The sequence below is a fragment of the Diuraphis noxia genome, unplaced genomic scaffold (assembly GCF_037042655.1).
Source record: "Diuraphis noxia isolate RWA-SAM2 unplaced genomic scaffold, SU_Dnox_SAM2 contig0002, whole genome shotgun sequence".
Classification (NCBI taxonomy): domain Eukaryota; kingdom Metazoa; phylum Arthropoda; class Insecta; order Hemiptera; family Aphididae; genus Diuraphis; species Diuraphis noxia.
Genome location: NW_028301712.1, coordinates 40,399,114 through 40,424,111, shown reverse-complemented (window position 1 = coordinate 40,424,111; position 24,998 = coordinate 40,399,114). Strand labels below are relative to the sequence as shown.

The 24,998-nt window shown below is 29.9% G+C and overlaps 1 protein-coding gene across 2 annotated transcripts in view; it reads right to left on the bottom strand.

The window, feature by feature from the left end:
- nan (transient receptor potential cation channel subfamily V member nanchung) overlaps window positions 1–24,998 on the bottom strand; it is a 52,833-nt gene that overhangs the window by 5,357 nt on the left and 22,478 nt on the right. Inside the window, exons 7-15 of one of the 2 annotated variants that reach the window (XR_016190491.1) lie at window positions 20,571–20,721; window positions 18,978–19,081; window positions 18,650–18,732; window positions 14,043–14,502; window positions 11,457–11,636; window positions 9,679–9,830; window positions 8,867–8,976; window positions 6,224–6,405; window positions 3,144–3,247 (exon numbers count right to left, since the gene is read on the bottom strand). Coding sequence is in view for 1 of the 2 variants with exons in the window: in XM_089220893.1 (XP_089077019.1) it covers window positions 3,144–3,260; window positions 6,224–6,405; window positions 8,867–8,976; window positions 9,679–9,830; window positions 11,457–11,636; window positions 14,043–14,502; window positions 18,650–18,732; window positions 18,978–19,081; window positions 20,571–20,721 (1,539 nt within the window). In the remaining variant the exon portion in view is untranslated. Of the gene's footprint in view, window positions 1–3,143; window positions 3,261–6,223; window positions 6,406–8,866; window positions 8,977–9,678; window positions 9,831–11,456; window positions 11,637–14,042; window positions 14,503–18,649; window positions 18,733–18,977; window positions 19,082–20,570; window positions 20,722–24,998 lie in introns of both variants that reach the window. The other variant, XM_089220893.1, reaches the window with a different exon arrangement.

Here is a 24,998-nt window from a genome sequence, read left to right as displayed (position 1 = left end):
GTGAGTTTGACGTGAATATATGTATTATGTCCATACTTATTATAGACAATAATCCATAAAATTAATTATTAGGTAGGTTATATGTATGTTGCGGGGATAAATGTGAAATCATTATATCTATAGGTATACCTATTGCCTTTTACCGGACATTAATGACGATTAACTAATTTTATAAGGTTACTAATATCGTACCATCTAGGTTTCATCATAAATTTCCAAACACAACGATAAATTGGTTACCTATATTGTAAAAATACAAATATTACACCTATTTTACAACAATCGCCAGTAAAAAATGTGAATTTTATAGGTTACTGGCCTTACTGGACAAACATATTGTAAAACAATAATCACCAAAATGAACTTGATTTTTTTAATTAGTAGGTAAATGAGTTATGAGAATCGGATTGACATAAAAAAAAAATGTGTTTTAATTAAATATTATTTTATAATTAGATTTTAACCTAACCATAACTTTGCCTAAAGTAATTGGTAAGTAAGTACTACCTAATATTGATTATTTTACACGTGTAGGTAAGTATAGGTACTAAATAATATATTATATTATTGGTAGTAAATTGGGGTACGAACAAAGTCGAGTGTCATTGATAGTATTCATTAGTTGTTGACCGATTGATATTCTTTCTTTTTTCGCAATTTTATTCAACATAATATATTCTTCTAGATGTACAGGTGATAGGTATATATAGATAAACCTATAACAATAACAATAAACCATGAATTACATAGGTATATCGTATATATATTATGTACCTACTCATCGTAGTATAGTAGTATTATAGGTACATGGATTAAACAACAGTCGATTACAACTGATTTTGATGTAGAAACTTTCCCAACGGACAACAATCATTAACGTTTCCCGAAAGTTTTCGTGTACATAACCGAATATAATATATACCGGTATAATATAATAGGACATCGTACGATTCGAGTGTGGTGAGATTTTGAAGATTACTGTCGTCTCAAAAGTAACTTACATTATACATTTTAAAAGTCAGTGAGTCAGTCGCCGCTATTTAATATGTTATATTAATATATTGTAACATATTTGTACCTATTAGTTACCAGACATAATCTTATACAAAATTGTTTAATGATTGATACATATGACTGTACCTAGTACCTACATTTTATGGATAGCAATGATCTTCAGAATAACAGATTCTACCTACACTATACCTCATCAATCCTTATTTTTTAGACTTTTTGTTATTTGATTACAACCTCAAGAATAACGATAATAATAATAATAAAAAAAACTAAGCAATGGAACATTAGGTAATAGATACAAAGCGTTTGAAATTTCAATAATTCTTAATTAATTTAATTATAATAAGTTATAACCGTTATATAATGTATGAACTGTATGGCCATATACATTTTTTTCTGGATGGGGGTCCATGTTAACATTATTTTTATTTTATTTTATCAAGTGCTGAATTTAAGTTTTGAAGTATCGTCAAAAATATTTGGTAATAAATCTACAACATCCTTTTACTAATTTTTTAGTAATAAAAATAACTATTTTTTAGCAATAAAACGATCAAGATTCAAAAATCTATACGTCGATATATGTATTATAATAATTTTACTAACTTATTCAGATGTAATATTAGGTATTGTTGTTGCTACTTGATTATCGTCATCGACCGCGGTCATAGTGGCCGCGTCTATTAATTACAACTTATTGTTAGACTAGGTATAAAAATATAGTCATAGGATATAAAACTGCGATCTTTAAAAATCTTAAAATATTCAATTTAAACATGATTTTAAAACGAACCATTTTTATGACTAATTTTAATTCCTCACAAATTTCCACTCTATATAGAAGGTTTATCGATATTGAACAACTCTTTATAGTTTCATAGTGCTTATTTTAATTCCTATGATTGTCCACCGCATAAATATATTTTACTGTATACTTGGGTACTTAATTTATTATAGACATTAAAATCTATATTAATTTCTCTGGACATGAATTTGTAACGTTTGAATTAAAAACAACTGAAATTGAATGTACTTATTGAAACTTTGGTGTCCGAGAAAAAAAATGTTTGACTTATCTAAGCTACAAAAAAGAAAACTATTCCAATTAGTTATTCATAGCGTTACATCCCATCTCGCTGAAACCCATTTCGCCGAATCCCATCTTGCCGAATCATAATAAATACTATAATAAAACTAAAGTTAGTATTATGTTAAAAAATTTAAAATATTAAAAATTAAAAATATTAAAATATTAAAATTTAAAATTTATTCATAATATTTGAAGGAGCACATTAAGAAATCAAAAACAAAAAAAATAAATAAATAAGAGAAATGAATACATCATATATTTATATCACATAGAGTCGGATGATTGTGATTTTTTGAAATTATATTGCAGTTGTTTCTGACTTTAGTATTGCTCGTCCTCCACAGTTGTTGATACATTTATAATATTCATTATTTCCGCTACATTTATCTAACCTACGCATGTATATAACCATCTACTACTAATTGCTTTTTTTCACCATCACGGTTTGAATTAATTTTATACTAAGATATATTCGGTTTTAAAATTGTGTATGATATAAATTTGTAAAATATATCGCATAGGCGACTGCTGACTAAATGCTGTGACTGTGCGTATAAACCCATTATATGTGAAAATTTTAAGATTGAAGATTTTATTATTATCGTCACTTCATCAGTGATAAGATAACGGAAATATGTTTTCTAACAAGTCACCTGCGACGAAAATATCTTACCTATTAGCCATATGCCCATATAGGTACATAATATTAAACATTAGGTATATAATAATATACTATAATATAAAATGTAATAATTAATAATAATATTATAATATACGAGTATATACATTTATTTTTTATTTTTTTTGGCAACATGAGATTTGGTAAAATAAGATTCGGCGAAATGGGCCTAAATCATTCATAGTGTATCCTACCTATAACCTAACATAAACGTATATATTCTTTAACTATTCCAAAATGCATTTGAGATATTTATCTGCTTATATAATATAGCTCTACTATTTTACATATTATTTAAGCTTTATAATTGAAATGATTAATATCAATATTTAGGTAGATATAAATATACATTCAACTCACTTGTCTCTGCCATTCGTTTCTGGTCTCGGCGATCTTTTGATAAGTGTTGCCCATCATGGCGATTAACATGTTCACCAGCAATATGGCCACGATTACCATGAAAACTATAAAGCAAAACTACGTTTCACGCGGCAAACGTAGTGTGTAGAAAAGAGTTAAAAACACACGCACACACATCTACACACACACACATACATACACACACTGCACACTCACACACATGCACGCACACGTCAACAATATGGGGTACACCGTAATATTTTAATAAAATACGGAGTGATTCATTGAACTCTCAAATCGCCACATTTATTTTTACGTAAATTTTATTGCTTTAATAAAAATGTATCTATATACGGATTGAAGTATTATTATTATTATTAGGTATAACATAACAATATTCTTCTGACATTTTATTCATATTATTATTTTTTTGAAAGGGGGTGTTTAAAAAAAAAATATATATAATTTAAGACATGCTTTTAATTTAATTATATCGATACCTAGCAGAATAGTTTTCTAAATATTTTATTTACATTAGTATATGTACTACTATACCTAAAGGATATTATTAATCGTGTTTCAGTAATAAGCATTTAAGGTTGTAATAAATAAGCTTTGTAAAATTACCCGGGTATACTGTAAAATAAGTGGTCCGCCAATCAATAATTTATTAATGAAAATAATAAAAACAATTTATTTAGTGTGGCTTGGTGAGGCGCGGTCGTACGCTCAATCTGCGGAAACGCACTGAGCGTACGTACTGTCCGCAATTGCTAGCTCCCGGATGGGTGACCACCCGGGATTTTTAGCAACATATCCTTGCCACACTTACACAAACACGTGTTACAACCCTACCCAATTAAAAACCTACAAACAAATATACAAAAATAATCCCTACCGCATCACCCCACACCCAATGGCCTATGTTGCCGCGGGTTCTCCTTACAAAAAAAAAAAAAATTTATTTAGTTTACAATATTAGCAGGTAAGTAGTAGTAAATCACAAAATACATCTAAATTTTTATCTCTGGTTATGAAATTAAAAAATATAGGTTATTATTAATTAAATAAAAGACCATAGACACATCACATGCAGTGTGGATATTAAAAAGAGTATACAGTAATAGATTTGTATAAATAAAAATAGTAAATCGTGTTTAAAATTTCAAACAATGAACTATGGTTTTATTCAATAAAAAAAAAACTTGGCTATAGAAAATGTGTGTATAGTCAAGAAAAATATTTAATGAGCTAAATGGATCACCCTGTATATGTGTATAATGTGAGTCGGTGGTTTTATGTGTATACGCAGTGTCATGCGCTCGTATAATCACAGAAAATAAAAATGCATACATAATATATATATTTTCATATAACAACACTCATTTTTTATTGTTATGCGCTAGACTGTATTAGATATATGCTGTTTGTGTGCGTGCGTGCGTGCATGCTTATATAATATTATAATATGTATCCTCGTTGTTTATATATGCGCACCGTGGTGGCGTCGAGAAGTAATTTTTCTTCTTCTGATGTTGTCTTTTTTTGTTAGAATCACGTCTGTATTATATAATATAATATATATAATATAATGGGGGAATATATCAAATTATGGGGCATGCGATTTTCCAAAAATGAGACGGATGAAAAGAAAATGACACACACACACACATACTCATTGTTAGGTTAGGTGTATCGAATTTGATAGTAATAAATCGTTTCCTAAATAAGGCGTATCGAAATAGAATAAAAATATAATATTCATTTATATTGTTATTTTACTGTTTTGTTACATACATATAATATCATTACTAAATAAATAGATATGATAACAAAAATCAGTTTTCGACTGGTTGGCGAATCTCCCCCCCCCCACACTATTCTACACACAAAACTATTACCTACTTGAAGTTCACAAAAATTCATTGGTCATGATAATGGAATATAATAGAAGTGGAGAGTTTGCCGAAGTAAGGGTGGTATGCGTATCACAAAGTTGTGATCATACATATTTATTTAGTCGTGCATAATATTATACACTTGCGACTTTGTGAGTTACAGCTATACATAGTGTACAGTGCACAGTCTTTGTCCGCAGTGGGGGGTGAGGGAAGGGCACATAAAAATGCCTGAATCAAAGATTCTCGGGAATTTTTAAAGGATTAATTTACAATTTGTTAGTAATCACGGTTAAGTTTACCGTAAAAATGTACTACTTGTTCACAATCACATCACAGTTATCACAACGCCTCTAAATAAACAATTTTATAATTATAATAAACTATTTTCAATGTGACTGCAAATTTTTAAATTTTTGGATGAATATTATGTAAATTATAAATAATATATAAACGTAAAATTAAAATTAAATTTACATTAATTTAAAAAAAAAACACGGGCCACGGGGGAGCAGTGCCCCCTCACCAATTCGCATGCCTATGCAGTGTACACATCATTCATAAGTTGTAACAAAAACCAAATCTAGATATTTAGAAATATCGCCATAATATATTTGTATTTTGAGTTTTGATTCATCAACTAAATTAGTTAGGTTTAATAGGGATATGGAAACTCGCGTGGTGGTTATTTTAATATCTTAAATTTATTATTCCAACAACTATAAACATTTTATGAAAAATTCAAGATTCGTAGGTGTAAAGCATTTTAAAATATTGATCATATCATTTCCACATTTAATATTAATTGTTAGTAAAAAACTAAAAACAGTGAGCTTTTGAATTTTTTGAAAAACCTCTATTTTTGTACTTTATTAATAATACACAGGGTTAGAGGCTGTTGGTTTAGGTTTACAGTGTCATAAATCATAATAATATTATTTAATTGTAAACCAAAATCACAAAATGAATATTTTTTCCTTCAAAATCTTAAGAATGTATCTAGACAGTAGACATTAACTCAGACGTTTAAATTAATCACTGACGTTGCAGAGCATTATGATCGTTTGAAAAATAAAATAAAATACTCAAGTAAGTTATACTTTAAGGATTATTAGTAGATACAATAATAGTTAAACACGTTCGGAGGGATTGAGAAAAAAAATCCAAAACTGCGTAACGTACCTTTGCGACCAACGTGTGACTGGTCTTGTCGAACGCCGTGTAGTAATCTGTGAACGTGTTGACGGACATGAGAAACATCGCCATGATGGACTCGGTCGGCGTGGGCATCGGGTTCAGCACGGAGTCGTCAATTCCCTCTGGCGTCAGCGGATTGTCATAAGACAGGAAAATCACGTAATAAGCTGTGAAATCAAACGTTTTTGTATACATAGCTACTATATAATATACTTTTTATGCCTTTTCCGGTCGGAGCGATTGTAAGCATTCCGTTTGCGCACATATTCCCGAAACGTGACCCGTTCGCGCACACTTATTTTTTATCAAAAGGATCTTTTGCGTGCGCGTCACCGTTTTCCGCCAAAGTGACCCTCAACCATTATCAACATTACCATTTTCCGACCAAAAAATGTATTTATTATTTCGAGGACCTTTGAACCTAAATCCATCAAATTGAAATGGTTACGATATACACGTGCCTTACATCTCACTTCACCTTATGAAGTCACTTTATCATAGCAATATCACTAGCTTAGTGTCAGTTTAGCGTTTGGTTATAGGTGGTAAGTATAAATTGTTAATTGTTGTAGTATTATTTATATCGGAGTCGGTAAATTGCGTCCCCCAAAAAAGGTCATAGTTATATACTACGTAAATTGCGGCCAATGTACTTTTAAAATATACGTAAATTGCGTCCCGGGTATATTTGAAATGTACGTAAATTGCGGCTTGGGATATTCCGATTTCCGATCGGTTGTACAATTTAAAGATAACTATTAATCTTTGAATGATCGATTTAGATAATAATAATATGTTCACTTATATAATATATTACTAGCAGTCAGTGTGCATTTGATCGAAGACCTTATTTAATAACACATTATTACTAATTGCTAATAAAATATTTTTTAATTAAAAACAAAAAAAAAAACAGCAAAACCAATATTCTTAATCATACCAATACTGATACAATTATACTGACAGCTCCACAGCCCTAAGTCTGGAAAATGAGAAGAAAATACTGATTTTAATATTATTGATAAAAAATATTTGGGTAGGCAATAAAAATTATACTCTGCAGGCCGCAATTTACGTATGACGTGCAAAATATGCCCGGGCCGCAATTCACAGCGACCCATTTATATTAAACACAACTGCAGTTTAAATAATTAATTTTGATATGATTTATATTTTATGATTCGTACATAAAATACGAATATACGATATTACAAGTTGAAGGTAACTATAGTGTCTAGTACTAACTACAACCATTTTATTCGAGTTTCCGGTAATCTTGATTTCTGGATTAAAATATAAGAATATAATTGGGTGGTCGACTATAGCTCTGGAGATATTAATCCGATCAGCAATTCTGGAAGTACCATTGGACATCAACTCAAGGGTTGGGGGTCGGTTGGGGTGTGCTGCAGCTGTGCAGGCTCAGTGACAAAGATACTAAGATGTTTAGGAATATACTTTTCAAACTGTAGGACGTAGGTAAATATGTGAGATATCACATAGTCAGTAATTTATAAGTTGTGAGTTAGAGTGAGGGTTATGAATCAACAACCGTAATTTATAATTGACAAAATAAAATGTACTACCTATATAATTATATTAATTGTCAATACTAATTTATATTTTCAAAATGTATTTATATCATAATGGCTATATATTGTAGTACAAATTATTTTTCACCATTTTATTAAATATAATACTATAGAAAAATAAACAAAGTCGTGGAGGTTTTGGAAGGTTCTACAACATCCTATAGCTCCCCCCCCACATTTAACTACGCTATTGCAATCTAAGTGCTTATAAATTTTAATAATGATAACCTACTGTGTCATCGTATGGATACGCACCTACCAGCAGCGGCTAAAATAGATATTTTCTGTATTACGTATATACTTTATATAAAACTTAGCGTTATGGGAGGGGCTTTGCCTCCACACTTTTAAAGTGTATTTAATCTATATAAGTACATATAAATATGGAATAGTTAATTTCTGTTTTGCTTTATCTAAAGAACAGGTACACATACTAGGTACATCAATCAAGGTATAATAATCAAGCTTGAAAATCTACCTAACCTAACCTATACCTATGGTTAAATCATTTTCCATAAAGTGTGTATAATATTTAATTTACAAACTATGGATAATATATAAAAATTTTGGTAATAGGTATTATGATAAGATTTTTGTTTTGAGTTTGAGACCGGCAATCATGATCACTAACCGCTATTGTAGGGTTTACAGTTGATACGTTTAGTCCATATATTCGTGAGTAGGATTTGCCACTAAGAACCAAAGTGGTTGACCATCCGGGGATTAGTGGCATCAGCCACTGCCATTGTTGGCTCTTGGACACGTCTTGTGAAGTGTTTATTTTATATTTGTTAAAACGTAAAAACGTAATATTATTTATTAGATTATATTAGACTATTAGATCAATCAAAAATTAAATGAAGAAAAAACAGTATAAAAATACAGTTAGTTGTCACTTCAGGCATTATACAATTTTAAATGTTGTATTACACGCTTAAAATTTCGTACTATACAAGTACATAAAGTGTGTCGTACTTCTCACAATTTAAACACTGGTATACCTACGCAAACAATTTAGTAATGATAATATTCTCACCTTGCGAAAATCCCATCACAAACACCATGTAAATGGAAACGAACCTCAGCAAGTCTCCCATCACCATCCTATAGATCATCACCACGAACGGCCCAACAGTTTTGAAACCCCTGTTGGCGAGAAACGTCCGTTAAATGTATCGTAGTCACTTATTATAAATTAATTAAATATGGTTTATTGATCAAAATTAATATGATTATGAATAATTATGTATTATCGATCGTAGGATGTCACGTGTGTCTATGATATTATATGTGTTAGTGAATTAGGCACACATTAAAAAGCCAGAAACGAATTTGAACGTCAGAAAAAATCTGACATTGATAGATTCTAAAGGTAAATAATAGTTAAGAATAGATTCAAATTTAACGCAAATATTAGAATACAATTTTTAGATCGTAGCTAATCGAGAATAATTTTTTTTAGAAATTCATCAATGTAGCATAGACGCAAGTACGTTATTTAAATGCATTATTTATTATAAAATTAATCAATTTTAAATTAGATTTTTAGATTTCCTAAAATCCTAATGCTGTTTTTTGATTAGGTACCTTAACTGTTTTAATTTAGTTGACTTAAGATTTAACCTGTGAGTTGAGCAAAACAGTATTAAAATATCACTAAAATATTAAGTCAACATTGACCATAAAAATATGACGCAACGATAAAAACGCCTAAAAAAATTGTTGGAGCTCAAACATGATTTTTTAACTTTTTTCCTAGCTTAAACGTTTCTAGTACTTAAAAAAAAAGATTTGTATTTGCATATAAGCCCATTATCTTCTTACAATCTAATATATATGGTTTTTTACCTGCAGAAGAACAAAAAGTACGGACAAGTGGTCAACATGATAATTACGGCTATTATGTCTTCGGCTTTGTCGTAGCACATCATTCTTAGCGGTGGTATGGTCATCATGAGGAGGCACGAGAACAGAAACATCACTCTTGCCGGTGCTATGGCCTGTGTGGATGCACACATTTATGATATAAAGTATTTTCAGTTAAATTTTTTTTAAGATTTAAAAATAAAATTAAGTTTCAATGTTTTTCATTAAAATTTAAAGGAAAAACGATTTTCAATCTTTATAACTTAGGTAATGGATAGGTTTAATTTAATTTTTCCTCAAAACTATGTTAACTCAATGTTTATTTTTCTTATCAATGGTAAATTATTTTCACTCAAACAAGTTGATTTGTATATAATATTACGTTATTATTTAGGTAATTAATATGTACTTAGTGTAACATAATGTATTGTGTTTTACAGATCGATAAGAATGAGCCAATCAGATGTTTTATGTCAAGTAGTTAAGTTGAATTTTTTAAAAATATTAACTTCACAGACGTAAATAAGTTGCATAATAATATTGTTAAGTAAAGTTAGTAACTAAAGAAACTTATGTTAACTGTTAAAAGTTCGTAATCGTTTTTCACTTCACTAATTATGTTAAACGTCTATAACAAAAGAAAAATAATATTGAAAGTAAGCAAATTATTAACACAAATTATTTGTATTAACAGAAAGCTTGTGTATTGTTGATGACTTTGTTGGTTACTTATATAATATAGCGTTAACTTTAATAGGTTACTGCTTAAAGAAAAAATGTTCTTAGGTATATAATTGTATTGTTGTAATCGATATGGATACCAAACATTTATTCGAAACAAATAATAATAAATCTTATCCACCAAAATATTAGAGTCGAGGTAATTTATGGAAAAATTACTTTAACTTTTAGCGTATGACTTTTGAAGTGTTTAACAACTAACAACCATACCGGAATAATATTTTAATCAGTTTCAATAGATTCCACAGTTTTGTATAACACTGTTGTTGTTGTCTTGCCATCGCCACGACACCACTCGAATATGTGTAGCAACAACAACAATTTTAGATATACCTACTAGTAATTTGTATAGGTATAATGTCGACAGGATATCTCGTGACTAAACTCGCAATATAAGATCAAGGGAAAGTATACTTATCAGTTATCATGCTAAACGAGTTTAAGTTAAAAGCTTAAGCCGATTAAAACTTGGCAAAGTCCTCATAAATTAAGTAAGTACTTACCAAGTAAACATATATATATTTTTAAATAAAATATAAATAAATATAATTGAAAAATAACTTTAATTTTGTTTTTACGATGGGTATTCTGGACAGGTTATAAATACATGAATAATAAAAATTGTTGTTTTTTTCGCGAAAGTGGTGAGAGAATGATGTGATTTTATATTGTTTAATCAAATTCATGTGTTTGTCTGCAGCTGTGTATTTTACTCCGTTTAGATATAAAATAGGGATAAAGGTATTGATTATAAGTTATGCATAATTGATGAAAGTTTAAATTTGGATTTGTATGGCACATTTTTCAATTACATTTATAGGGGATGCGGCCTCCTTCTAAAAACTTGGGTTTTTTCATTTATGGTTATCAGTAATCAGTTATCAGTTATCAGTTACCACGGGTGTAATTAGGATGATACTTAACATGAAGGCACAATATTAATTAGTAGGTAATTACAATTAATCTAATGTAGTTATTAAGTTAATGATTTTAAGCATAAATAATATCTGTTTACTGACCAAGTTTTCAATGAACATCTGCGTGCCCAAAAAACCAGCTTCCCTGACGGCGGCTAGTAGATAGAGGAAGGCTCCTACAAACATTCCCACTTCCGATCCCATTCTGATTAAATCGTCAGTCGAGTGCACAACCATTAATCTGCACACCTTTTGACGCTTGTTCCACCAAAATTTTCTCGACTGTTGACAAAATTAATATAAGTTCACCTTCACACTCGTTTATAAATTATAATTTAAAAATCAAGTTATGTAAAATTAAATGTTGTATCTTGTAAAGCCTTATAAATATAATAGATAAAAGAAACATTCAAGCGATTTGAAATAAATTATACGAAATTGATAATCATAATACTGTTTGACAAATCGTCTTTAAATTGTTGATTGTTGGCTGTCGATGACGAAATAATATATATAGATGATTGATTATTTTAAAATTGGGAAGAGTAAAATACTAAATTAATATTTTTTAAACCTTAAGCTAAAATAATGTTTATCAAAATATATTTTTATAATTATAATTATTTTTTTATATAATTTTATAATAATTCATCATTTTTTCCATTAATTTTTATCCTATTAATTTAATGTTACTTTACGTTTACATATAGTTTTTAAGGGTTTAGTATACATTTTTATTGAAGTTAACATAATTTATTTTATACACTCTAATTTCAACGATTCGAATTTTCGGGAACTAATTCAAATAAATTCTGTATTCTTATATTTTAAGTTCAATACATAAGTACAACATTGGATTTTATCTCACATGAGTTACACGCTTTCTTACATTTTTTTTTATTGTTGTTTTAATATGTTATGATAAAAGTAAATAGCAAAAACAATTTAATGTCAACTGCAGCTATGTCGTTGTACAACTGAAATTACTTATTTTCTAAACAACAATAATAAAGAGAATGTTAAAAGGGATAAATATAAAAATATTGATATATCGTGATAGTTTTATATTATCTAACTCATTCGAATTTCCGGACATAGTGAATTAATTTGTATAAGAAAAATAGGTTAAATAAATCCTACTGTTATTTAATCTTCATTTGGAGCGCAGTATTCTGCTAACACAGTTTTAAATACGGTTATTATTTAAACGAATTATTATAATGCTACTTTTATAATTTATTTTATACCAAAAAACAAAATATTTCATAAATTATACATGGCTCGTTTAATTTTTAATCAAAGTATATTCAAACCAGCCAATGTGATTTAATGCATACATTTTTTTAAAGTACCAAACTTGAACGAAGAAATATGAAAAACTTAATACTTATATGTACTAATTGATAGCACATATTGTATGAAACAAAAATATTCCAATTGAGTCTATAGCTGGGGAATGAAAAATAAATTACAGTGAAACCACAAAAAAATGTTTTTCTCACAAAGTTTGATGGGACTCGGTTAGTATTGTAATTTAAATTGCACGGGACTCAATTAGTAGGTATACTTTAGGTATTTACCAAAATAAAAAACCTCTCGACTCAATTTGTTTTTAAAGGATTCATTGAAACTCACTTCGTATGCAGCCGCATATCTTATTGTAGGTAAGTAGGTGCTCGAATTTCCTAGATCCCAATTAACATAATATATAAATTGAAATAATTATGCAATAACTTCACACGCATGTGATGCTAATGTATCATTGCTTCCATTATTTTGCATAACATTTATCTCCCGTAAATTTAACTCAACGGTAGATACCATTTACAGTACAAAATATATACACACATGTTAATTAAATGCTGTTTGATAATAATATGACTATGTATTATATTCTGAGAAATGTAGAGTTAAACCCATTGTTGCCAATGGCCATAGTTGCCAAAGCTTAATTCAAATAAAAAAAAAATAATATATTCTGAGAATTTTTCAGTCAAATAAATAGTTGATTAATGCAATCATAAGTATCTAATATATATATATATATTGTCAATATAAAATAAATAATAAAAAATAAATGAATATTCAATTGGCAAATAAATATTTATTATAGGTAGATACTTTTTAATTTAGTATTTTATAATAAAAAAAGTACTTTTTTCTATACATATATTATGTATACTTTTAGAAAACTTAAAATGCCGATTTCATCAAAATCGTTTCCTGACAATTTCACATAATACGGTACTTGTATACAGTAAGCGTGTTAAACATTTTTTCTTTATATACTGTGAAGACCTCAAACTAAAAATCCAGTACTTTTAAGTTTTAAGATTGAACGACGATAATATATGTGCAAAATGTCTCAACAAATCTATACATATTTATATTATTTTGATGGTGACTTTTCACGAGAATTTGAAATGTATATATATTATTCCAATCCCAAAAACCTATTTTATCTTCTCACGATTTCTTTGTTTAATTCCTCGGGGGAGAGATATCCCCCCCATCGGCAGGAGGAATTGGATATTTTTACTGTCAAAATGTACAATAATATATTAAAGTATACCCTATATCAACATGCATTAACTATTCTATACATTCCGACGTGCCAAGTAACGTGATCATGACTTATCGCAATGTGTATTATTATAATGATAATATGGTGTCGCGTGTGCCGCCTACTTTGTTGTAGTTGTACGTGTAGTTGGTCTTGAACGTATGGTTGGCCGGATTCCACGTGCTCCTGTGTTTGCCCCTGTCCGAACCCGAACTCTTTCCGTGCAAGCTTACGGTCCCACTCCCAACACTCACACCACCGTCATCGTAGATCAGTGGCGTCCTGATATTGCTACCGTTATTGGCATTGGCGTTCTCGTTGACCATCGCCATTTCCGTGGTTATCCCCGTGTCGAATTCGGTCGGACCACCACCACCGATCATCATCTCGTCGTATATGACGTTGTCGGGCAACATGGATTCGTTGTCCACGAAGTCAAATGGCGTGGTGGCCACCGTGGTCGACGTGGAAGTGTAGTTGATTAATGGCGGCTTATGACCGGTGGGCGGTGGTCCGGGACGCAGCACGAAACATACCATGGATATTGAAAAGTAAAACGCGAACAAGATGAATTGCCTATAGAACCTAAATGAGAATATCGATTTTAATTCACGTTCGTCAGTCACTATCGACAAACACTTTCATTATTTCGATTTTCACCAATTACCTACTTCTAGGTTCTAGACATGATATAATTTTTTAATAATTATTTCTTTTTAGCTATTTATAGTCACTCAGAATATTTATTTTCATTAATATTGTGATAACAGTTTTTTTCAAAGTCATAATATAAGGTTTCACATAATTTAATCAAAAAACCGTTAAGAAATTTCGAATTTCTAAAAAAATTTAAGTTTAAAAAATATGTTTATAGCTAAAAATCAAAATATTTTTTTTTAATTTTATACAAAGTTTTTCAGAATTTGTTTTAAGTGGAATTTCAAAAAAGCTTACTATAGAGCTACACTAATCTATTATGAGTGTTTGAAATTAAAATTGTACAAAATTCAATTATCAGACGTAAGTCATATATCTATAAATATTGTATTTTTGATGTTATTCAAAATATATTAATAACTAATATGGAAACTTTAAATATTATATTTAAAATCATAATTTCTTATATGCAACAAAATGCTCAAAATATTTAGATTTCTAACTAAAAAACGGACCATTAAGAGATAACTAAACCTAAACAGTGCGCGCAGAGTAAACGAAACAAAGACCCTACCTCGAATTTCGATTTAACAATCATTGCGGACGCGCAATCCGTGGTATTCTAATCAGTATTCGGTTCAGGTAATATACAAATAATTTAGTTGAACAATTAAGACACAGTTCGTCTTGTAATATCACTTCGCCAATTCGAACATGCAACACGCAAACGTAGATAATAATATTATATATATAATCATCGCGTGCCACACTGTGCGTCGACAACTATGGACAGGTAATTTACACTCATTTTATGCCAATCCTGTGCAATCGACGCACTGTTATTTTGCTTATCAATTTTAATAAAGGTCTACCCATAAAAATATTATACACTCAACGCATTTATCCACGTACCTATATATATGCGTAATTCATAGTAGGTTATATGTATATATTTATATTTGTATACAAGACACTCGTGTTTTGCAGGAACGCATTGTAGTTGGCATTTGAAATCCCGCTGAAATAGCCGCTGTGAATTGGGATGATTTTGTGTGTATGTGTGTGTGTGTAGGGGGGCAGTGTGTGAAAATATGGTCCCGAAGCTATATCGCTGAGAGACGTTGAATATTTATATTACATGTTTTTATTTTATTTTTTTTTGTTATCTTATTATTTTCATTGATTTATATGGCTCACGGGACTCGCCTGTCTGTCACACCGACGACACGCGATAAAAACGAACAATACGAAGACGTGCACGAGTTAACATATTTTGTATTAGGTATACTTACATACATGCAACGTACCTGTATAATATGTTTACATAAACTACTGAGGGTTCCGTGACCGAATTTTCTTCTTAGAAGACTAAGCGGTTAAAAACGTAGCTTTTTTCAACGAGATATATGATCGATGATAACTTACTATATAGCGTGGAGATGATGATGTCCGAGTATAAATGAATATTATATATTATTGATGCGCACGAGAGGCTTGCATTAGGGCAACCATTATTTACACGATCTCCTCCCACGTTCGGACTTGCAAAATATCTTCTTTGGCTTTACATTTGAATGCGCAGATGTAATGTAAACGTCTGTATTGAATGTTATTCAATCAGCACGATGATATTGCGTACGCTCGCACACCGACAAATGAGAATTCGAATAATATTATAATAATTTTGAAAGTTATTAGCGATCGACCGTGTATTCTACAACAATGATTTAATATTTGTATATACATACGACGTACATTAAACGCATACCACAATATATTTAATTATACCAGGTCTGGTAATCGTTTCAAACGACTGCTTACGAGCAATCAGCTTTGCGTCTGAATAAAATAAGCGTATACCGCTGTTTGGAGCAACGCCTATTATTATATGATGCGTGTACCGCACGGTTGTAATCTAACGGCCGCGACGAATCGCAAGTTGGTCAGTTCGGTTGGAATGGCGAGCACGTTCCTACATTTATCATCCGAATGTGCATAGTTTTAAAGAACCGGAATTTAAAAAAAAAAAACCAAACTCACGAGTTCCGGTTTTACTACAGCAGCCCGGAACTTTAATGAAACTTTCGAATCGGCCGAGGGAACGACGGCGAGAAAACGTTTATATTATAATGACTACATTACCATGTTCACTTAAATATACGATATATTATATCCTCTCGTGCGAGGAGAGACGGCGTTAGATCGATCGATAAAAATTCTCCGAAACAAAATAATAGTGCGAACGCATACGTTTCGAAAATAATATGGAACTGCAGCAGGTTTTAAACACAAAGATCAACAGTATACATTTTCTTATCCATAGAATTAGTTGTGTTAATATTATATTAATTAAACGGATAGCCTTAAAGACTTTATTTTAAAACTTTATTTTTTTACGCCATTAAAGAAGTGTCCTGCAATAACGTAAAACTATTTTTTCAAAGAAACCTACCTATTTTGTTGTTATTTTTTTGAAAATGTTGATGTATCTAAATCGACATTTGAACAAATAGTTTTTTTTAAGTTATTAAAACGTATATATTAATATACGTATAATATTAATCTTTATGATGATTTTATAAAATAGATGTATTTCTTACTTAGTCAAGTGCGCATGTTATACTCAAGAAAATGTTTATAACTCATATAGAATTATATAAATTAAAAAATTCAGATTGTTATAGCCTCCATATTATCTTCTCATTCTATAGTCATACGTATATTACACAAAACTAAATAAACTTAAAAAAATTAGATATTCAAATTTTGATTTATTGGTATTATATGGTACATCATATTATTGTTTTATGAAAATCACCTTACATCCTATGTGTGTATAGTAAAAAAGTGGTTCTCAAAAAAGGAAATTTATCATCATTATAGTAAAAGATTTAAAATGTAAGTATTGTTAGATATTATAGTACAGGTATACTTTACAATTTCAAAAATTATAATGTGAATAAATGCATAACTACAAGAAATATGGCGTACATTTAAAAAATAATTATTTGACGTTTGTTCTCGTCGATTACATATTATTGTAGAATGTAGATATACCTATTGATAAAGCTATTTTTACTTTTTACATTATTTTATTTATATTAAATGAATTAGTATTATATAGGATCGTATAAATATTATTATCATAATAAGTAATTAGAAACATTGTCACATATAGTGCAGTATAATCCAAGGGATAGGAGATAAACGAGCTTCAGCTCCTTCTATCATATGTTATTAAACATTATTGTTATATAATAAAAGACAAAGTACAAACCGTTATATTTTTGAAAACGATAGGTAGTATCAAAACGAAAAAAAAATCAAAAACGTCTTATCAAATATTTGTAGAGGTAATTACGGTCACAGGATACAGTAATAACTAATAAGTAATAACGACCTAGTATAAAATAATGGATATCAAATTTTGATTTGCTTTGTTTAGTCCCCTCCCTCCATTGAAAAATGCTGGGTACCTGCACCACTATAGTCACATGAAATATACGTTATTATACATTTTTATTGTAGCTGCATAATAATATATTATTTCTTTGAACTCATCTGAAATATCATAAGTCATATTATACCGTAATTAATATATTTTTATAATATCACGAAACCTTGGATCAAAACTCTGGTTGTATCAGGTCACATTTGTCAGTTTGGACGTTTCTAAACCCGAAGTGTGCGTCGTGAGAATTTTAGGATATAGTTTCTCAATCTAAATCTGCATGACGCAATTGCACGTACACATACTGTTTATCGTATAATATATATTATAAACTGTAATACACGTCATGTAGTGTGCACACAAGTACCTACATGAACGCCGCTGGGGAAAATAAATTTCAGTAGGTTTTCAAGCCGATCCTTTGCTTAAATTATTTGTGACCGTTTCTTTCGCCAACACAGGTGACACACATTATTATTAAAATAATAATAATAATAATAATAGTACGTAAACACGAATCACGTTTTGTTTGTTCTACGACGTATAAAACGTGACCGTAATACTTTTGTCCATGATTTATTATTTTATATACTAGGTTAGAAGGTCCTCGCACTGGCGGCTTACCGGAATTTCACGAAAGCGTTCCATTTAGCATTTAGCAGATCCACCAACACACCGTCCATCATCTCCAAGTGTTCTGGACTTTCCTATAAAACACAATCAACATGTTAATGTTTTTGATGTGGTGTGGTTGCATATATTAATATGATATATTATTTAGACATTAAGTTATTTTGTAGAGTATTATTTAAACATAATAATCAAAATATGATTATATGTAATAAGTGATTACAACGCTACGCCGTGACTTTTCCTAATTGTCTTAATATTAATATTAAAAATATTTATTATTTGATATAATATATAAAATATGTGTAGTCTATTGACTCACGCCAAATACGACCAAGTTGAGTGCTGAGTTTCTGCTGATCTGCCCCGTGTCGTTGTCGATGGTGTCAATTTGGGTCAGGGGGTACGCAGCACAAGTTATACTGCCTAAACATAACGTATGCCGTTGTATTATCTCATTATTAGTAAATCACAAGGAAGCATCAAACATTCAAATTTGCAAATAACTTATGTAAATATAAATATATTATTCAGGTTCACCGTTACTGTTGACACATTGAATGTTGATGGTATTCTCCCGTTCAGTAATAATGAACACCTTTGGATGCCATTTAAAACATAATATACCATATATGAACACTTAAGAAGTTATTTTAATATTTTAACGTGACATAACATATATGAATAAATTATAAAACAATAATAATCAAGTCTTACACGTAAGTAATTTAATTCAGTGTATTTTAAAAATTATTTTGCTGGTGCAAAATGCGAATTTCGATTAAATTTTATATTTTTATATTTTGGTCTAATGTAATGTAATTTTAAATTTTAAATACACACGTACGACTCTTCAGTTCAATACAGTATACTACAATTGAACAATAATAAATGTAAAATATATATATATATATGCAAACGAAATGGTAATCCATGACTTCAATTAGCCGGCCAGAGGGCCATAGTTCAGAATTTCCGTATTTTACTTGATTGATTTCTTACAAATCTTAGCCGTTTAAAATTAGAATAGTATAAATATTTCAAAACAAAGAAGTTTAAAATTAGTATGTAATAAATATTACACGAACAGTAGCATTGTTCTGCTATAAGTAGTTATAATTCAAGTCAGAAATATTCTACACAGAAATGTACCTATTTTGCCTATATATTGCGCCGGGTTACAAAATATTGTACAAAATTAAATCTTCAAGAATACAGGGCCACAAGTCATATATGCATTTTTTAGTTATGAATACTTCTTGCTTTACTTGTTAGGATAATAAGTACATAATATTTTATTTATATAATTAACATCTCAAACAAAATGTTTTATATTTGTTGAAAATTATTTTAAAAATCTTCCTATATATTAATATTATTTAACATATTCAAATAACCGGTGTTAGTTTTAAGTCTCTGAGATGATAATTTATTTATAAAATAAAAAAAATTGACTGTATTAAAATATCATCGTTTTATTTGGAAGTAGTATTTTGTGGAAATACTTATATTATTATATCATGCATAAACAGAATATTATTTTAAATTTAAAAATTATTTTTTATGTTATAAGACAAATATAGATAATTATTCAATTGGCACAAACTATAGATTTGTTATAGTTTTAAATTAATACATAAAAAGTGATTTTTAGTTATTAAGTAGGAATTCTCATTTTTCGTAGCACAGTAAAAGTGTACATATAATAATATAATAATGTGTATTTGTGTAGTTTGGCCAGAGTTTTCTATATCGCCTGTATTTACACACATAACGTGTATATATATATATATATGTATAAATTATTATTTAACTACGCGTGGATGTGTATGTATTATATAGATAAATATATATTTGTGTAATGTAATACGCGGGTGCTGTGGTCCGTGCAAGAAGCGATTATAGTTGGTTTTACCGATTTGCCAATAAATTTCCCGTTCGATTTTGAGTATGTGAAAGAACATTTGGATCCGAGCCAGTTTTGCGGCCAGTGTGAGTGGTGTCAAATTTTGCACGTTCCTAATGTTGAGCTCCGCCCCGATTTCGTAGGCCATGTCGAACGTCGACTGCCGGAAACACACGCACAAGCATATATTATTATCATAAAATGTCATTCATCGGTAGATTGTGAGTTATAATTGTATATTTTAATAGTCAATAATCGTTATAACTGGTCATTGGACATGGATAGATCTATTATCTCCTATAAGTCTGGCTCTTTAAAAAGTAATCAGATATACCAGTTAATCATGAATTGATAACAATACAGTGCTTATGTAGGTAACATAATGTTAGAATATTCCAAAAACCAGCTGATATCATTAACAAGTTAAATTAGAGCTTAGTCGCGGAATGGGCCTTTTATCAACGAAAATAAAATTAAATACTTAGTATGTTGACTAGATATGTGTGACCAACTCATAAAAAGAAACACTAAAAGTAGACTTCTACTCTTTTAAGCAACAAGTAAATTAGATTAAATATCTAGAAAACACTAAAAACACTAACAATAAAATTCATAATAAAATATAGAGGTGACTGCCCAAATTAATAGACCACTCACTTTAATCTGAAATGTGAAAATGACTTAACGCGTTTTATTATACAACAGTCAAAACTTGTTAATTTTTTTTATTTAGATGCGCTGGAATGCGAATAATGGGAATTATCTTCATATACCATATTAGCTCGGTTAGCCAACAGGTGTAGCGAATCTTTCTCTCATAAGAATTTAAAACTCGAGCGTCTAAAAGCAGTCCTGTAATCTTTTAGGCTAAGTGTCCCATCTGGTAATTCCGTGCAGTAAATTACGGACGCTGTGACAGAGATATATTTATTATTTAATACATCACATTATTATCATCAAGAGTATGCGTGTAAAGTGTGCTAGTAATTTTTTTTCGAAATAGCTCTTTTTCTTGTCATTGCTACACCGCTGAAGTATCTCTCACCTCCATTCTACCCACTATAAAATAATATATCGAAAATACTGGCACGTCACGTCTTGGACCTATCACTATCGTGAAGGAATTTTGTGTTATATATATTTTTCACACTTTTCCATTACATCCCGTTTATCTTGGCGGCTAATATTTATCACACTTTGCGGATAATTAAAGGCAAATAATATAGATATAATATTTGGTGAGCGTCGTGTGGTCAATGTTTGGCAAATGAAAGAAAATGATTTTATGCCGAACCGGAATATTGTCGCATCACACGTCGTACACACACTTAAATGGTGTACCAAAATAATGATATTTGCATGATATGTATACCAAATAAAGATATTATGAAACAAATTATTTTTTATATTGTAAAAAAAAAAATAACATTTCCACAGTTATCTACTATAAACACATATTCTATAGATTTAGTAATATTCTCTCATCACGAGAAGCTTCCAAACTCTTAAACCCTAGAGTTTGTATATTCCCAACAAACTGTTTTTCTTGCTTGTTATTTAATTTTACTATTTTAATCAGTTTGAGTATTATTTTGAACCACACTTTTACACAGGTCATATTGTATCTATTTCCAATTTCCAATTCCTAATGTTATGTACAAAATTTAAATTAATTTGATAGAAACAACTCGTAAGGTAATGATTTAAATGTATTTTAACTAGGTAATATAATATGTGATGATCACATTAAATATTTTAAAAAAATTGCGTTTTTATTTTATATATTAATATAATCTGTAGACTATATAACCTATAACAACCATTTATTTAAACAAACAGATTTTCATCGTGAATTGAGATTTAAATCCTTGTTTGGAAACCTATTTAAAATTTCAATTTTGGAAGATCCTTTTTATTGCATATCTATATCATTATTGGAGCCATTATATTTCAAATTTCAAGTTCATACAATTATGTACGTTTTGTAGTTTTTGAAAAGTAGCGATTATATATTGTGGCATTTATATATATTGTGACTTAACATAAGTTTTGGCCTGTGTTTAGAATAATGAGTACTCTTATCTAAAATACATTATATTATCTATTACCGACCTTCCTATCCAGTTAGCTCTCACGGTTTGGCACACGTGGATGTCGTCCACGTTGAGTGCTGTGTCACATCATCGTTGGGATCAAAGATAGTATGGTCGTGGAACGATCTATGACAATAATGACAATGGTTGACGGAAATTGTATAATATTCTCATCGAAAAATGGACAAATTGTTGTCGCTCCAAGTGGATGTGTATCGGATAGCTTTTTTTTTCATCTGGTGTTTTTTTTAAATATCATATATCTTACATTACAAGACAAGAACTGTGTATAACAACAGCATTATGAATAGCGTAACACCATCTCGAATTTATGTAGCTTGTCTTAACTTTAAAATACAATAATCTATATATCTTTATTCTATATGTCTCCGCGTTACTATACGTAATATTGAAAAAGCGAGTAAACAATAAGCGCCTTTTATGTTGTTACGCTTATACATACGTTACATATTATGTTCATTGCTTGTCTAGTAGTATAAGCCTATGCTTAATAAATTACTCATTTATCATTGTTTGTTCCACAACCACGATTTAAGATAATATATACACTATAGTATAGTATAGAACTTGTAGAAGGTTCATCGTAATTGAATTTGATCTTTCTAACTGTTGCCACAGATATTGTCTCTATTTCTTCTTGATTTTGAGTCATTTTTTTTAACCATTTGTCCATAATTGTACAAAAGTACAAAAAAAAAAAAAACGAATTTATTTGAGAAAAAGTAGTATTAAATATACAACTGCGTACACGTATCGTATTCGATGTACCGTATGTTACTGAAAATAATCAAAAGTTTTGAACGTCATTTAGGTACCTACTAACACTAATTTGTTTCAGATAAATCGCTATCTTTTCAATAGGTATAACTATTAATCTGGTTCCGTCGTTTTGATACGGTGGCTGTAAACTCGTAATAATTGTCAATTTCGCAGATAATGATTAACGAAAAACTGAATTTGAACTTTGAACATCAACGAAAAATATAATATTTTTATTTCGATGGAATAATATATAAATAATTTATAATATATAATTATTTACGCTGAGAGCGCTAGCTGTATTTAATAATATGGTGAATAGCTGATTTTTGGATATACACCTTGACATCATGGAGACTAGTAAGTTTCTATGCGACATCGAGTAACATACGAGTAGATACCTTAAATCGTATCCGCCACCACGCTACTTCTAATCGTGACACACGTCAAACTAAAACTTCATAGACCATAGTGGTGTTTCTTCGCAACTCCTCAACACTGCATTCCTCATCCATTCAATCTAAATATTATTTGCTCCAATAGCTGACACCCAAAAACTGTTTTTTTTCTCTACTTACACGTCAGTCGACCACACGAACACGTTTTTTAGATTATTAACACATTAATTTTGGTGAATTGACCAATTCTAAAATACTGGTTTAAATGTTTAAAATATATTATATCCAGTCATAATTACAATTTTATTTTCTGTAACAAGGGGCAGCCCTATATCATAATCAAAGTAATATTAGTTTTTCGAGTTTCAACAAACTTCTAAACCTCTCTTATAAAAATGCGAATTTCACAAAATTCTGTCTTATACAGAACCTAGGTTTATAGTAATAAGTACCAGCATTCTCTCAACGTCTCAAATGAATAGGTTCAGCAATTTCAGCTATACGTTGATTACAAATCAGTCTGTGAATCAGGCAATTTCGACCGCCTGTGGAAGAAAGTTTAATAATGGTTTTGATGTACGTACTTTAATAGTACGTGCATGGGTAGGTATAGAATATTTCAGAGAGTAAGTTTATCAAAACTCCATGATATTTTCGTATAAGTATTTGATGCGAATGGAATTAGTTTTTTGAACTTTATAACGCACTCGCCGTGAAATGTTAATACACGTGTTGCGCTGAGATTCAATAATAAAACCAAAAGGTGAATACGTCTGTTCTAGTATTATTATAATTTATTATTAGCCCGTTATTCTCTGTTACTGAATTTACGACGGCAACTAGGTACCGCCTATACGTGGAAAATAAAAACTATCGATCGTGGGGTGCATTTCCGCTGTCCATTGTCTGTGTTTTAACTTTATGCTAAGTCGGATTTCCGGTTATTTATTATCCACAGATACCATGCAACACATTTTACACGGCGTGGTCTTAAACAAAGAGGTTGTAAGATGATGTGCGCTGATATATTTTCGGTGCCCTAAAGGCTTTCAGTTTTTCTTACCGTTGTTTATTCACTCGACGCAGGCCAAAGCAGCGAGATTAAGTACAAAATAATAATGATTACGCTGATTGTGATGGCCTCAGCTGAGTGGAGGTTTGGTAGT